Source organism: Felis catus, chromosome B1, assembly GCF_018350175.1.
Source record: "Felis catus isolate Fca126 chromosome B1, F.catus_Fca126_mat1.0, whole genome shotgun sequence".
Taxonomy (NCBI): Eukaryota; Metazoa; Chordata; class Mammalia; order Carnivora; family Felidae; genus Felis; species Felis catus.
This window is the reverse complement of record NC_058371.1, coordinates 82889901-82906627: the sequence shown is the minus strand read 5'-3', so window position 1 is coordinate 82906627 and position 16727 is coordinate 82889901. Positions and strand designations below refer to the sequence as shown.

The 16727-nt window shown below is 39.3% G+C and overlaps 1 protein-coding gene across 1 annotated transcript in view; it reads right to left on the bottom strand.

Moving 5' to 3' along the window:
- FREM3 (FRAS1 related extracellular matrix 3) overlaps positions 1-16727 on the bottom strand; it is an 83988-nt gene that overhangs the window by 14966 nt on the left and 52295 nt on the right. Inside the window, exons 4-6 of the mRNA XM_003984978.4 lie at positions 15338-15568; positions 12252-12377; positions 341-592 (exon numbers count right to left, since the gene is read on the bottom strand). Coding sequence (XP_003985027.2) covers positions 341-592; positions 12252-12377; positions 15338-15568 — 609 coding nt within the window. The remainder of the gene's footprint in view (positions 1-340; positions 593-12251; positions 12378-15337; positions 15569-16727) is intronic.

The window sequence follows — 16727 nt, the reverse complement described above, 5'->3', positions numbered from 1 at the left end:
ACGAAATATTTCACTCATGTGGAACTTAAGAGACAAAACAAATGAACATATGGGAAAGGGGGTGGAGAGAAGAGAGGGAAACAAACCACAAGAGATTCAATGATAGAGAACAAACAGGGTTGACAGAGAGGGGTGGGTGGGAGATGGGCTAGCGGGGTGATGGGTATTAAAAAGGGCACTATTGTGATGAGCATTGGGTATGTGACATGATGAACCACTGAATTCTACTCTCGAACCCAATACTGCACTATATGTTAATTAGCTAAAGTTGAAAAAAAAAAAAGAATCATGCAGGTTACCTAGGGAAAAAAAAAGAGTTGAAAGCAGGAAATGGACTTACCATCATTAGGATCAGCCAGGATAACCACCTTGGTGGTGGGGAACTGGGCTCCCAGTCGCCCTCCCACTGGCAGGCTCAGTGAAACACTGAAGGATTCCTCCTCTTCATAGAGGGAGTCATCGATGATCAAGACCCGGCAGCTTTTCTCAGCCTCATCCTTGTCAAAGTGGAGGATGCTGGCGCCATCTTCTGGACGGGAGACGTAGTCAGAGAAAGATAATGCAGTTGAAGGAATGGAGCCTGAGGCAGAACCTGTAGGAATATGAGATGAACAGAGAAGGTGAGAAGAAATGGAATTCCCAGTAGGAAACCTGTTCCCCACTGGTTCTTCAAACTATTTTTAGGTAACGGCATGGAGTACAATGCTATCTGAATTATAAATCACACTTATCTCTGACAGTCATAGTTATTAATATTGTACTTAGGCTTTCAGAACAGTTATTTCACAGTTAGTGGTCTTTAAATAGGGCACATACTGAATAAGTTCTGTTAAATTAGGGGCTAAATAAACTGAAGGATCACAAAATACTAGGCTTGGTTTAGCTTAATTCGTTCATGTTACAGATGGGAACACTGAAATGCAGAGAAATTAGGATCAGAGAGTCCATGCCGTGGTCGTGGTACAGATGTCTTCCTGTCTCTCCCTTTCCCATAGCCACAGAGCTACAGAGTACTGTCTATGTAATCCGACTCTTCACGCCCTAACTAGAGTTCCTTGCGTGGCACCAAAATGCAGCCACAAAATTACTAGTTATTTTATCAACGTTTTTTTTTAATTTATTTTATTTTTTTTTTTATTTTTGGGACAGAGAGAGACAGAGCATGAATGGGGGAGGGGCAGAGAGCGAGGGAGACACAGAATCGGAAACAGGCTCCAGGCTCTGAGCCATCAGCCCAGAGCCCGACGCGGGGCTCGAACTCACGGACCGCGAGATTGTGACCTGGCTGAAGTCAGACGCCTAACCGACTGCGCCACCCAGGCGCCCCAAATTACTAGTTATTTTAGAAGAAGTACAGGATTGATTGGAAGATTTCAGTTTAGATGCACTGTGTTTTAAATTTTATTGTAATGATTTACATACATTAACATTCACAAATTTAAACGTACCATTTGATGAGTTTTGAAAAATGTATACAGTCATGTAGCCATTACCACAAGCATAATACAGAACATTTTTATCCACCCATAAAAGATGACATATACCTGTGGCAATCCTTCTTCTTCCCTGTCTCCCAGCCCTAGAAACCACTAATCTGTTTTCTGTCACTACAGATTTACTTGCCTTTATGAGAATTTCATATAAATGAAATATACAGTTCTTACTCTTTTGTGTCTGATTTCTCTCATTTAGCACAATGTTTTTGAGATTCATCAGGTTTTTGTTTTTCCTTTTTATTACTGAATAGTATTCTCCGTTGTATGACTATGCCACAATTTATTTTTCTACTTACCACTTGATAATTTGGGTTGTTTTCCATTTTTAGCTCTTCTGAATAATGCTGCTATAAATATTCTAGTACAGGTCTTTGAATGGGTATATAATTTTATTTCTCTTGAGGACATACTTAGGAGTAGGATTTCTGGGAATTAGTGCAATTTTTTATTGTGGTAAAATAAAAATAACCTAAAATTTACCATCTTAACCATTTTTAAGTGTACATATCAATAGTGTTGTTTATTCACATTATTGTGAAATATTTAGAATTTTTTCATCTTACAAAACTGACACTCTATACCCATTAAATAGCAACTCCCCATTTTCCCCTCCCCTCTCAGTCTCCAGCAACCACCACGAATTTTCAACTCTAAGTACTTCATGTAAGTGGAATTACACAGTATTTATCTCTTTTTTGTGACTGTCTTATTTCCTCTAGCACAATGTCTTCAAGGTTTTATCCATGGTGTAGCATGTGATAGGATTTTCTTCTTCTTTTTTTTAATGTTTATTTATTTTTGAGAGATATACACACACACACACACAGTGCAAGTGGGGAAGGAGCAGAGAGAGGGGAGACACAGGATCCGAAGCATGCTCCGGGCTCTGAGCTGTCCGCACAGAGCCCAACACGGGGCTCGAACCCACGAATTGCAAGATCATGACCTGAGCCGAAGTCGGATGCTTAACTGACTGAGCCACCCAGGTGCCCCAATTTTCTTCTTTTTTAAGGCTGGGTAATACTCCATTGTACATATAAATCACATTTTGTTTATCCATCCATTTGTCCATGAATACTTGGATTGCTTCACCTTGGCTACTGTGAATAATGTTGCTATGAACAAGGGTGTGCAAATATCTTTTCAATTCCTTCCAACTTCTTTGGATATATCCCCAGAAATGGAATTGCTGGACCATATAGCAGTTGTATTTCTAATTCTTTGAGGAACCTCTCTACTTCCATAGCCGTTGTACCATTTTATAATCCCCACCAAGAGTTCAAGTCAGTATATTTTTCTGCAGTATTAAAAAAAAAATATCAACACAACAGGTTTAGAGCTAAAAGAGTAAAAAGTAGTTACAGTAATTTAAATGACTTAGGCAGACCAGATTTAGGTAGAATAAAGACTGTAACATTACTCTATTAAATAAGCACTTTTTGAAAAGAATAAATATTTCTCACCACACTATGGGGATATGACAGTGAGCTTCTGAACTGGACATTCTAGTTTTGCAGGTATCTTTCTTATTTGTGGCTATGATATATGCATATATACAGGCTAACACCAATGCCCACTGCCTTCTTGCCAATGTGCATTGATATAAATATAAGTTGATATCGATGAATGTGTGTTTCATGTATACACACAGCTTGTCAGAAAGTGAAGATTCCTAAATTGACTTCATAGGTTTTGCTCGGAAGGGCACTAACGCACAAAATGTTTCAGGATGATTTTTCAATAGCACAAGTTTTAGAATTATCAGGTAGTAGCAAATTGACTGTTTTTTTTTTTTTATTCTGGGAACCTAAAAATAAAGGTTAGAGCTGGAGGGATTGATGGAAATAAAACATGTTTACAAAGGCAGAGGGCAGTAACTTCTAGGCGTGGATAGCTATCCTGGGGGATTGTCATTTGCTGGGGAAGCCAGCCAAGCTCCAGTTCCAGCCTGTGGTTTGAAATTTATTCCTTCATGATGTTCCCTCCCACTTCAGTCCTGTGAACTCCATGCTTGGAAGAGTTCTGTGAGCCAAGTCAGGAAGGAGAGGCTGGTTCCCAGAGTGTCAAAGACAGGGCTATCAAGAAGTGTTAGAGAGAGGCCCTCCCCAACTAAATAGAGAGGTAAGTGCCTACAACACAGAAAGTTCACAGGAACACAATGAGACACTCTGTTGATTAGGGAGACTTTTTAGCCTTCAGGATATACACAAAAAATGGGGAAAAGCAATAGACTCTTTCAATAATCAGATTAAAAAACAACCTTTGAGATGCTTTTTTAACAGCCCAAAGTTTAAAAGGGATTATACATTGGAGAATACACTTTTTAAAAATTTTCCCTAGTCGTCTGGCATGCAGAATGTTGATATGACAGCTGAAGTGAGAAAACATCCTTATCAGAAACTGCACATTTAGCTCCTCAGGATAAATACCAAAAGCAGATATACACTGGACTTGCATAGTAAGTATCTAATGCTATCTTTATTAAATAGCAGCTGTCTTTATGAAATCTCTTTCTCAATATATTTTGTCTAGTGAATAGTCAAATAAGGATTTATCATAGTTCATAAAACAAAAGTGATTGGGATTTTCCCCCTTTCTGTTCAATTTTTTCGGGTGGCGGATCCACTTGGGAAATAGACATTCGTGTAATTAGGTAGCTTTCTGGGTTCAATGAAAGATTAAAATATAATTGTTATTGAAAATCATTTGGCTGTGAAACTCAACTCAAACCAAAAGTAAAACAATATATTTTAGCATGTTTTTTTAAAAAATTTAAAACAACAAGCATTGATAGAGAAAGGTAGTCTAATTTATATCTCATTTAATAAAAAAAAAATCAGTTCATTTAAGTGGTCCATTCTTCCTAGGATTCTGGAAATTTAACTTTGGAAAACCAATGATCAGTTATGTGTAACAGGCAAGAAGAGAGAATACTGGTATTTATTTTAGTTAAAAAAAATTAAAGCTCTGTTTTATTGATAGCAAGTTAAGATCCCCAGGAATTAAGAGAGAAAATTCTGTTCTGAAAACATCAAATATAACCTGAGTTATAAGATCAGGTTCCTTGGCAATAGTCTGTACATATCTCTTTTTTAATAATAAAGCATGTCCAAGGAGCATGAATGTGGTTCCAGGTTGTTTTCAAAAAGATGCTTTAGCAACTGAGCCTCAAGTCTTGTTAGGCCACTTGACCAGTGGTTTTTCTATAGCATTCTTGCAAGGAATATTAGAGAAGGCTCTCCTATAATATGTCTCTTGTTCAGACATCACTAGGAGTGGGAGAATCTATGAAGTCTTTAAAAAAAAATCGTTTCTTTACAGAGACTATATGGCTCAGTTTCTGCAGCTACATAGTACATTTGCTTTATAAAAATCATAGATGGTACTTAAAGTCAGAGAAAGTTCTATCAAGAAACTACACTACAGGTTAATTGAATCACTATATTACAGTATTTGATAACTTTCTGAGGTGGCTAGGGCACTTTATCAATGAGAAAATTGAGGTAGAGAACTCCCTGATTGACTCTCCATAAGTAAAATATTCATCTCCTGATGGGGCATCTTTTACTTCCCCACATTATCTTTAGTTATTATAGTATTTAATTGTAAATTCTTTTATTTATTTATTTTTTGTTTTAATTTTTTTTTCAACGTTTATTTATTTTTGGGACAGAGAGAGACAGAGCATGAATGGGGGAGGGGCAGAGAGAGAGGGAGACACACAGAATCGGAAACAGGCTCCAGGCTCTGAGCCATCAGCCCAGAGCCCGACACGGGGCTCGAACCCACGGACCGCGAGATCGTGACCTGGCTGAAGTCGGACGCTTAACCGGCTGCGCCACCCAGGCGCCCCAGTAAATTCTTTTAAACATACAAATTTCATTTAACATAGATTTTTTTAATAGGGCAGCAAGACAGAAAGTCACTCTTCTTTAGAAAAGCAGCATTTAACTCCTGGTTGAAGCAGGTTATTGTCAGAAGCCCCAGGCACAGTTCATTTCATGCCCAGGAGGGTCCATGATTGGGGGAGGTGCAGGAGCAAGTGGAATGAAAGGAAGGCTGGGAAAGCCTGGGCTGGAGCAGCACCAGAAGCTCTGTCTAGAAGAGTCTAGAAGAGTTACCAGTAGTTTGGCTGACTACTGGGGTGTACCGGGGTGCTCTCCCACTACAATCATCTAGAGGAAATAGTATTCTAACTTTTGTATGCTCATAGGAATAAGGAAAATCACCAGGGCCAGAATAAAACAAAAGCAAGATCTTAAAGCCCCCAAACCCCAAATGCCATAAAGCTAGAGAAGGGAATCCCACTCGGAAGCTGGTGTCATCCTGACAGCAAGTGCAGCCTCACACTTCAGGGGACACTGGGCCCCGGGCCGAGGCTCCATCAGAGAGCAGAATCTGAAACCGTACAATTAAGTCTGGGGATGCAGGGGAGCAGGAGTGTTTCTGGGTCAGCGCTGCTCTTACATCCTGGAAGAAGCAACACAAATCTTCCTTGGAGGAAAGCATCCTCAAGTAAAGCCCTCAGATCCTTCACAGATTCAGCCAAACAAATGTGAGAAGATCTTGAACGCATAGAAAAGACAGATCACTGCAAAGATGACTTTAGACCATGGGCAGGCTTTTCAACAACAGCACAAGGAGCTGGAAGATGCTGAAGTGTCAAAATGCCGGAAGAAAATAACCGTCAACCTAGAATTGCAAGATGGAAGTTGAAGTAAAAACATGTTCTGATAAACGAAAAACTGAAGGAGTTTACCCCCAGCAAGCCTACAGTTAAGGAACTTCTGAATGATCCAAAGGACCCCCCCCCTCCAAAATGCAAGGTATAACTCCTATAAACTACAAACATACTTATACTCAAAGAAACAGAAGTAAAAAAAAATTTTTTTTAACGTTTATTCACTTTTTGAGAGACAGAGACAGGGTGTGAGCAGGGCAGGGGCAGAGAGAAAGGGAGACACAGAATCTGAAGCAGGCTCCAGGCTCTGAGCTGTCAGCACAGAGCCCGATGAGGGGCTTGAACTCACGAACTGTGAGATCATGACCTGAACCAAAGTCAGATGCTTACCCGACTGAGCCACCCAGGTGCCCCCAGAATACTTTTTTTAAAGAAAAAAAAAAGAGAAGGTCTTTTGTTTGGATGTACTTGGAACCTGCTCAGAATAATTTGCTTTCTGCCTCCTAACATGACCCAGAGAAACAAGCCAATCAGAGAAGTGGGGCTGGGCCGTGGCTTGTGGCTTACCACATAGTCCCTTACAACTGGAGAAAGTTGATCATTTAAAAACCTCAACATATTTGACTTGGGGCTGACCAAAACCACAGGATGGTTCAGAACCAGTCCTGGGATGTTGGTTTTAGGTTCTGTGGTTTGCTCTTCATTCGCCTTTTTTTTTTCTCCCAGTAAGAGCAGTTTCCTAACAAGGATGTAACTGAGAAAAAAAGATGGATATCATCTATCTTGACAATAAAACAGGGCCAAGAACTAATTTGCACACATCCTTTCCCAAGGTATCTTTGAGCTTAAGACATTTCTCTAGGGAGTAATAGTTCTCACTCATCGAGAGAGTTTATTCCTTCAGCTCTTCTTCTTCTCCCAAATAAATTTTTTAAATATTTACTTATTTAGTGCAAGCAGGGGAGAGGGGCAGAGGGACAGGGAGAGAGAATACTAAGCAGGCTTCATGCTCAGGTTGGAGTCTCATGTGGGGCTTGATCCCACAACCCTGGGATCATGACCTAAGCTAAAGTCAAGAGTAGGATGCTCAACCGACTGAGCCACCCAGGCACCCCAAGAATTTCTTTAAAGTACGATGCCCCCATATCATTGTGTGAGAATACTGATGATGCACAAATCGGGCAGGTAGCAAGTTCAGGCAATGACATGGCAGACTGAAACTTTAATGGTGGGAACGTGACATCCCCATCAAAGTACAACATAAAACTAGCCACTCATTTCATCCACTCATTTCATCTACATCTGTAAGTGTAATACAGTTCTAATATTTGTGAATTCCTACTAATGTACAAAGCGTGAGTTTGCTTTCCATTCCACTGTTTATAGAGCTTATGTGTATTTTATTCATGAAAATAAGAATGGGTAAGGATTTATTTTAATGAGACTTCTATAAGGTTTAAAAGACCAAACTAAACTTTCATCCCCTGAGACTTTTAAGTATCTGTGGGGATTAGATGAAGATAAATACCACGATGCCACTCAAATGCACATACAGATTTATAAGTTCTTGTTCCACAAGGATGTGCAAGAGTCAGGATGTGATCATGAACACCGGGGCTTTGTTCTCCAAGGGGAAAACCCTGGCCTTTTTATTCTTTAAAAAATGTTTTTAATATGAAATTTATTGGCATATTGGTTTCCATACAACACCCAGTGCTCATCTCAACAGGTGCCCTCCTCAATGCCCATCACCCACTTTCCCCTCCCTCCCAACCCCCATCAACCCTCGGTTTATTCTCAGTTTTTAAGAGTCTCTTATGGTTTGCCTCTCCCTCTCTGTAACTTTTTTTTACCCCTTCCCCTCCCCCACGGTCTTCTGTTAAGTTTCTCAGGATCCACATAAAAGTGAAGACATATGGTATCTGTCTTTCTCTGTATGACTTATTTCACTTAGCATAACACTGTCCAGTTCCATCCACGTTGCTACAAAAGGCCATATTTCATTCTTTCTCATTGCCAAGTAGTATTCCATTGTACATATAAACCACAATTTCTTTATCCATTCATCAGTTGATGGACATTTAGGGTCTTTCCATAATTTGGCTATTGTTGAGAGTGCTGCTATAAACATTGGGGTACAAGTGCCCATATGCATCAGCACTCCTGTATCCCTTGGATAAATTCCTAGAAGTGCTATTGCTGGGTCATAGGATCTATTTTTAATTTTTTGAGGAACTTCCACACTGTTTTCCAGAGTGGTTGCACCAGTTTGCATTCCCGCTAACAGTGCAAGAAGGTTCCCGTTTCTCCATGTCCTCTCCAGCATCTATAGTCTCCTGATTTGTTCATTTTAGCCACTCTGACTGGCGTGAGGTGATATCTCAGTGTGGTTTTGATTTGCACTTCCCTGATGAGGAGTGACAAGCATCTTTTCAAGTGCCTGTTGGCCATCTGGATGTCTTCTTTAGAGAAGTGTCTATTCATGTCTTCTGCCCATTTCTTCACTGGATTATTTGTTTTTCGGGTGTGGAGTTTCACAATTGTACCAAGAATCATGAAATACCTAGGAATAAACCTAACCAAAGATGTAAAAGATCTGTATGCTGAAAACTATAGAAAGCTTATGAAGGAAATTGAAGATGATACAAAAAAATGGAAAAACATTCTGTGCTCATGGACTGGAAGAATAAATATTGTTAAAATGTCAATACTACACAAAGCAATCTGCACATTCAATGCAATCCCAATCAAAATTGCACCAGCATTCTTCTTGAAGCTAGAACAAGCAATCCTAAAATTTGTATGGAGCCACAAAAGACCCTGAATAGCCAAAGTAATATTGAAGAAGAAGACCAAAGTGGGAGGCATCACAATCACAGACTTTAGCCTCTACTACAAAGCTGTAATCATCAAGACAGCATGGTATTGGCACAAAAACAGACACATAGACCAATCGAATAGAATAGAGACTCCAGAGTTGGACCCACAAAAGTATGGCCAACTAATCTTTGACAAAGCAGGAAAGAATATCCAATGGAAAAAAGACAGTCTCTTTAACCAATAGTGCTGGGATAACTGGACAACAACATGCAGAAGAATGAAACTAGACCACTTTCTTACACCATTCACAAAAATAAACTCAAAATGGAAGAAAATATTTTTTTTTTTTTTTTACTGAAAGCATGAGAATTGTCTTTTGTGTGGGTCAAGATTCAGGTGCAGAGCAGTCTGAGTTGTGTGCCAGCTAGGTAGACAGTTTTCTGGGACTCCCAGTCTTGAACCTAGAGACCTTATTGGAAGTTGGGTCCCATTGAAGAGTTCTACGGGAAGCTAGATCTGGGTGTAGCTTCTCCCATGTTGGGGGGAGGCATCCCCTTATTTTAGTTGGCTCACTGCCAAATCTTCTGAACTTCTTAGTTTGCTCTGCTTGTCTTTCTACAATGTAGCTCGTTCCAGAAGTAGAGGGATGGGCAGACATTGGCAGTCTCTTCCAACTTAGCAATTGCAACTGATCTTCCAAGTTGGGCTCTTTACCAACTCATTCCTCTTATTTACATCTGGGAAACTCTAGAATCATTGTCTTCCAGACAGTATGGGTGTGGACAGAGAATATGCCACTGTATCAGAAGCCAATCTGGAAGCGTGGAGCAGAGAATGAGTGCACTTTCTCCATCAGCTTCTTGGCCCACCTACAGCCACTCCCCTGTACGCCCAGGTCCTCATTCATTGTAAGACTTCAACCAGAGCCCTGTGTGGACTTGGGAGAGAAAGAGAAGCATAGCCTTCCAGGGATCACCTGGCAAGGACCTCAAAGGCTGTCTCACCTTATTATTTCTTCTTGTTGCTTTTCACTTCCCACATGGGGGAACAGCAGGTTAAAACTTAAGAGATTCTGAAGTTACATGTAGCTGGCAGTGCAGCTGATCCCTTCAAGAGGGCACTCTTAGTTACAGAATAGGCGACAGGGCAGTTCATCTCTAGACATACAGCTGAACACAAACATGAAGATCGTAAAGATGTACTACAGGGGCTTGTCCTTGTAGTTGGCTTTGAAAATCTCAAAATGAATTATCTGCTTACTGCCAAATTCCTTGTCCTCGGGGCAGAGGAGAACTTATTCTCATTCCTCTCCTCAACCTTGGCACTACTAATGTTTTCGGCATATAATTCTTAATTGTGGGGGCTGTGCTGTGCATTGTTGGATGTTTAGCAAGTGTGAGCACAGATGTGGACAGATTGGATATATGAACAGAGAGTGGTCAGACCATATATAAAAATAGGAATCTGACCCACCATCTCTCTGCAGCAACCAGTCTAGGAAGTGAAACCACTACCACTGTAACAATTGGCTTCAAATGGTCAGGAGTTAGTAACTGCCAGCTTCTCTAATTTTTGCCCGAGCTTCCAATTTAGGACCAACCAGAGAAAGCCAAATATACTTCCTTAATCTAATATGCAGACCCTCAGCCTCCTTATGCCAAAAGCCTCTAATCAAGGAATAGCTTCCTTTTTTTCCACAATAAAGCACTTCAATCCTCTGCCTGTCTTTGAGTCTCTGCCAAATGCAAGTGATGGTGGCTGATCCCCTTGCTATGGTGAGCTCTGAATAAATTAGCCTGTGACATAATAAGTAATATATATTTGGTTTCTGTCCTGTTTCCTGGTACGCAAGCTCCTTAAACCTTTAGAATCTTTGAAGTGATGTGTCTTTTTGCGTGCTAAAGAGATGACTAGAGGTGAGGGCTCCTAGATAGCCTTGGGATGGAGACTGGTTGACAGGGAAACCAACCAGTGATTAGAGGGTTGGGATTTTCAGCCTTACTCCCTAACCTCCAGGGAGGGGAGAGGAGTTGGAAGAAAATTTAATCACCAATGCCCAATGATTTAATCAATCATGGCTATGTAATGAAGCCTCCATAAAAACTCTAAACAAAGGAGTTAGAGAGCTTCTGGGTTGCCGAACATGTCTAGGTGCTGGGAAGGTGACCCACCCAGAGAGGACAAGGAAGCTCTGTGCCCCTTCCTACATACTTTGCCTGTGCATTTCTTCCATCTGCTGTTCTTGAGTTGTATCCTTTACAACATGTAATCTAGTAAGTAAATGGTTTCTTGAGTTCTGTGAGCTGTTCTAGAAAATTCTCAAACCCAAACAGGGGTGGTGGGAACTTCTAATTGATACCCAGTAATTCAGAAACACAGGTAACAACCTTAACAGCCCAAACTTGACATAGGTGTCTGAAATGGAGGCAGTCTTCCGGGATGGAGCTCTTACCCTTTGGGGTCTGTGTTATCTCCAGGTAGATGGCATCAGAATTGAATTTTAGGGTACTCAGTTGGTGTGCATAGAAACTGGAGAATTGTTTGGTGTGGGAAAAACTTGCACACATCTGGTGTCAGAGGTGAACTACTAGTGTGAACATAGAAAAATGTAGTTTATTTTTACAGCTTATTTTTCTCATTTGCGTGGTCTTCTTATAGGTCCATCCTTTTTGCTTATTACATAGTTCTAATGAGTGAGAAAATATGACTTTGAGGGATTGGACAGAGGACAATTCAATTTTGACTGTATAGAAGTGGAGAGGTCAGAAAGAATGGGATGTTATTTTGAGGTGTGAGGACACCCGGGCCCATAATTAGGGAGTATTTTTAATTGTTGGGGGTGAGGAGAGAGAAGAGATTGAATAGTACATATGGACTACTTTACGTTGTTTCTTCAATGCAATGCTAGCTATTAAAATTAAGAATCCCTTATTTATATTTTCCACCAGCATATTTAAACTATTCCCACATAAAATATCTCATTTGACCCTCAAAAAACTTCATGAGGTAGTCACAACATTCGCTTTCATACCAATTTTGAGTAAAATTTTATCCTTGTTTGATGAGACCAGCTCCAGAGGAGTTAGGGCACCTGCATGTGATTACAAAGTTGTCAAGCAGCAGGGCACAGAGCAGGGGCTGGTCCAGGCTTCCCGGTCCTCCCGAAGCACTTGACTCACCACTCAGCTACTCCCCACATCCCACAATCCTAAGAATCTTATTCCTGGGTATCTGTACCCCACAAAGCCTCATACCTTCATGTGTAGAGCAAATGACCATCAGTTCTTGGCTAGAATCTCCAGACCGCCTTACAGGAATCAAAAGTTCTCCAACATGCTCCTCTATTTTGTATTCTGCCTCTGGAATATAAACTGTTGATTCTAGAAAAGATGGTAGAAGACTCTTTAGCAAGACTGCAGTTGGATTGTGATACTGGTGATATTTTAACCTGAGTAGAAATATACATAGTCTTTGCCCCCTATATTTCTCCAACACAAATGACTACATGAAATAGAGTGGGAATAGGAAATGTTTATTATTAAGTGGAGCTGGAGAGGCAGCACAATTGGGTTTAGGAGTCTTTTGAAAGGTTAAAAAAGGAAAGCTAGCACTAAAATGGAAAGGAAAATCTTGCAGAAATTGTGTCTTGGTTTTTTTTTTTTTTTTGAGGTCAAATTTTAGGTCTTTTATATAGAGATCACACATTTCTGCCCTTACTTTATTTTTACTGCTTATTTTTTTAAATGCTTTTAATGGTCAGGTAATCTAATTCATTAATGCAGAAAAATTTTTTCCCTGCTTTACTCAACAAAAATTTTATTCAACACTTATTGGACAGATATTGTGTGGAAGAACCTGGCCAGTTAATATTTTGAGAAAAATAAGTTGCTGGTCCTACCCTTAATTTTTTTAATCAGGCTTTTTATTTTAATTATAGTTAATATGCTCATATCCTTATTTTTAAAAATAATATTCTCACTTAAATGTACTGAGCTGTGTCCAGTGTGTGCACCTGCATGCATGCACGTGTGTGTATTTATGCATGTATACACCTTACCAGAATATTCACTGAAATATGAATATTGGTCATCTCTTGTTGATGGAATTGTGTGTACTATTTTTCTTTGGGCTTTTCAATGTTTTCCAGGGCTTTTCATTAAGCATGCACACTGTATAATTAAATATGTATGTTTGTTTAAAATTTTTAAAAATACTTATTTATTTTTGAGAGACAGAGAAAGACAGAGTGTGAGTGGGTGAGGGGCAGAGAGACAGGGAGACACAGAATCTGAAGCAGAGTCCAGGCTCTGAACTGTCAGCACAGAGCCCAACGTGGGGCTTGAACTCACGAGCTGTGAGATCATGACCTGAGCCAAAGTTGGCTGTCCAACCAACTGAGCCACCCAGGCACCGCTTTATGTGTGTTTGTTTTAAAAATATAAAAATTTAAAGTGGGTTGTTCCTACTCACAGCGTCAAGTGGACAACTGAAGTAACTATCAGGATCAAACCATATTTAACTTCTTCAGTTCTTTCCTTCATAACATATATACGCATAGAATCTTCCTCTTGAAAGCAAGAAGGGAAAATATTGCACACTATACTTTCTTCTTTTGGAACTATTACTAAGTGAAAACCCAGAATTCAATGTTGAATTGTGTAGTTAATTATGGGTTAATTTTTTTCTTCTTTATTTTGCTGCCTAAATTAGTTTCAACAGTTACTACCTCCAAGTAAATATTGGTCCTGAGTTACAGAGGAAGAAGACAAGTGATAATTTTCTTTCTTCCATTTTACCCTCCAATGGTAGTCTACTGTCTTCACATACCTTGATTCAAAAACCTGGCATAATGGAAGAAGCTAAAAGTAAACTAAAGTTATTGATTTCATGTGAAAAAACTTGGAAAAATACATTAATGTTGGGTTATTCAGATATGTTCTCCATTTTCACACTTTGAAAAGGCTACTCCTTTCCATCCATGACAAATCTCATTTATTCTTCAAGACTCAGCTCAAACCCTCCCTCTTGCAGGAGGTTTAACCACTTAGGACTATGATGTTCTGTCTACTTTCTCACCTCAGAACTCTTACTGCTTTAGCCATGTATCTTAACATTTGGCTTTCATAGTTGATTCATGTGTCTAAGTGTTGTTATCAATAAAACTGATAAGATTGGGTATTGGGGCAATGTTTTCTATTTGTTCACTGGGTGATAGGGCAATGTTTTCTACTTTTGTCTGCCAAAATGCAAAGCATATAGAATAATATTTCCCAAATTGTATTTCAAGAAAACTATAACCAAGAGATTTTAAAGGATTTTCCGTAAGGACAATAAATTTTTAAAAAAGTCCATGGTCTAGTTTGGAGAAACCGGTTAAACAAAGTTAAACAGGTTTCTTTACAGGCAAGTGTTTTAGAAACATTAATATGCTAGCATGAATTATGATGCTTCAAAGGAAGGAAGATATTTGAAACAGTTTCTAGATTTCGTTGGTCCATGGAAATCTTTCTGACCCTGTTGTAGAAATTCTATTATACTACTGTTCTCTGTTATGCATTTTGGGACATACTAATACAGAGGACTCTCCATGCATTCTTGTGAATTTAACTCAGACTTATGCCCTGGTAGTAAGTCATGCAATTCTAGGTGACACCTGAATTCTTTCAACTACTGTGATAATCAATGTGTCTAATTAAAATTCAAAGATGAATTTTAAAACCTTCCTTTAAGGAGTATTCTTCTTTCACAAAAAGGGGCAGGAAGTAGCACAATTATTAGTTAAAACTTTTTTTCCCCTTTCTCTTGGGAGATATTTGTTGTATTAATGAACAAATAAATGAATAAAATGAATCTGTGAATTCAAGAATATGATACACAACTATAACAGAACATTTTGGAACACAGACTAAAACCAAGTTGACTGCTCCCAGAAGCCACATCTAGGACAAGGGATATCTAAAGTGCCCCTCTGATCTGGTGGGGAGGTCCCAGAAAATTGTGAGAAGATAGTGGGCCTGGAATGACCCCTGAGAATTAGCCATCTGGGGGCAAGGCTGTGCCCTACTGAGTGTGTAGAAAGTTAACTACAAGGTCTTATGCATATTCTAAAGGGATGCTGGTGAAGTCATGTCTATTTCAATAATTTCTATTTCTATTTCTTTAAAAATACCTTAAGAGGCAAAGGAAAAATTACTGCCTTTAAGTGATCTACTTAGCTTTAAATCCTAAATGGTATGAACACATTCAGTGGCTTATGGAGCCCGAGGGAGGAGGTATAATGCCTGCAATGGACACAGGAATGTGTACTGGTTGATAAATCATATCAAGAGAAACCACGTACCATCTTCAGGGTCTACAATTTCAACAGTTGCCATTTCTGGAAACTCCAGTGCAGCCATGACAGGGTTCAACAGAATGATCTGGAAGGTCTCCGAAGCCTCATATTTATTGTCGGACATAATTCTCACTCTCCACTTGGCTGTAGTCTGTCCAGGACTGAATTGGACATGTTTCTGGGACTTTCCTTTAAAATCTTTATCTTTCTTTGCAGTTTCATCTTTGGTTACAATGCCTAAATAGGAATTGGGAGACCATGAATGTAAAGCCAAGTGACTGAAGAAATATTCTTCTTTCAAAGAAGATTCTTTTGTTGATGAAAAACAGATAACATGGAAATTACTTCTTTTAATGCTCCCAAGAGACATTTATAAACTATACTTATTGGCTAAGAGTATTTGTAAGTAGAAGTACAGGGAAGTGAGAGGAAAGCAGGGAAGGAGGAGTGACAAAAAGAGAGAACAGTCTTCAACTTATTTATTTTACAAATATTTATTGAGGGCATCTGATGTGCCAAACTCTACCAGGTGCTTATCAGACATGAGTACAAAACTGTCTTAGTTTCCAGAGAGCTCAGAGTCTAAAAAAGAAGCCACTAGAATGTGTGTGCACCATATGGAGGTGGAGATCTTTGGCCGTTTTCTTCACTGATGCACTGCTGGTGATTACAACAGTGCCGGGCATGTAATAAGTATTCCATGAATATTTATTGAGTGAATATTTTGTATCTAATAATTTTAATAATTTTCATTAATTAAATTAATTTTTTTCTCATGCAGATCTTTACTCCTCGTGGCTTGATTCCTTATGTATCTAGTGATTTATGATTGTAAGAGAATTGTGAGTAATTTTCCAGACACATAGGGTGCTGTTGGTGAAAATGGAGAGATGGGGATAGATCTGAGGTCTGTGAGGAAATAGGAAATCAGCGACTCACTGAAGAAACTGAACACCAGCAACACAGTGTTAAAGTACTCAATGTGAGGTACGAGGGTAAAAGGTGCTACTCTATCCAGGCTGAATAGAGCCTCCCCACACCACAAAATGTTCAAGCAGTATTCTAGATTGTTTGGTTTGATTCCAACATCCCAAAGAAGGCCTAATGCAGCAAGAATACCCACACCTCATCACTTTAGTTCTCATTATAAGGTGAAGACTCTGTAGTTGTTCCAGTGTATGAAATTGAATATTATGACTTGACACCAGCTATTGTGGAAAGCTTTACATAAAATGAGCTGAATAGCTCCTTTTGCCCTTTCCTCTGACTCATTCTCAGAGAATCTTGTATCTTTTCAAAGACACCCACATCTATAGAGTGTGAAAATAATTTCCAAGGTAAGAGAGCTTGTGTTGACTTTTAAAAACTGTTGAAGAAAGCTTGCATCAATACTAGT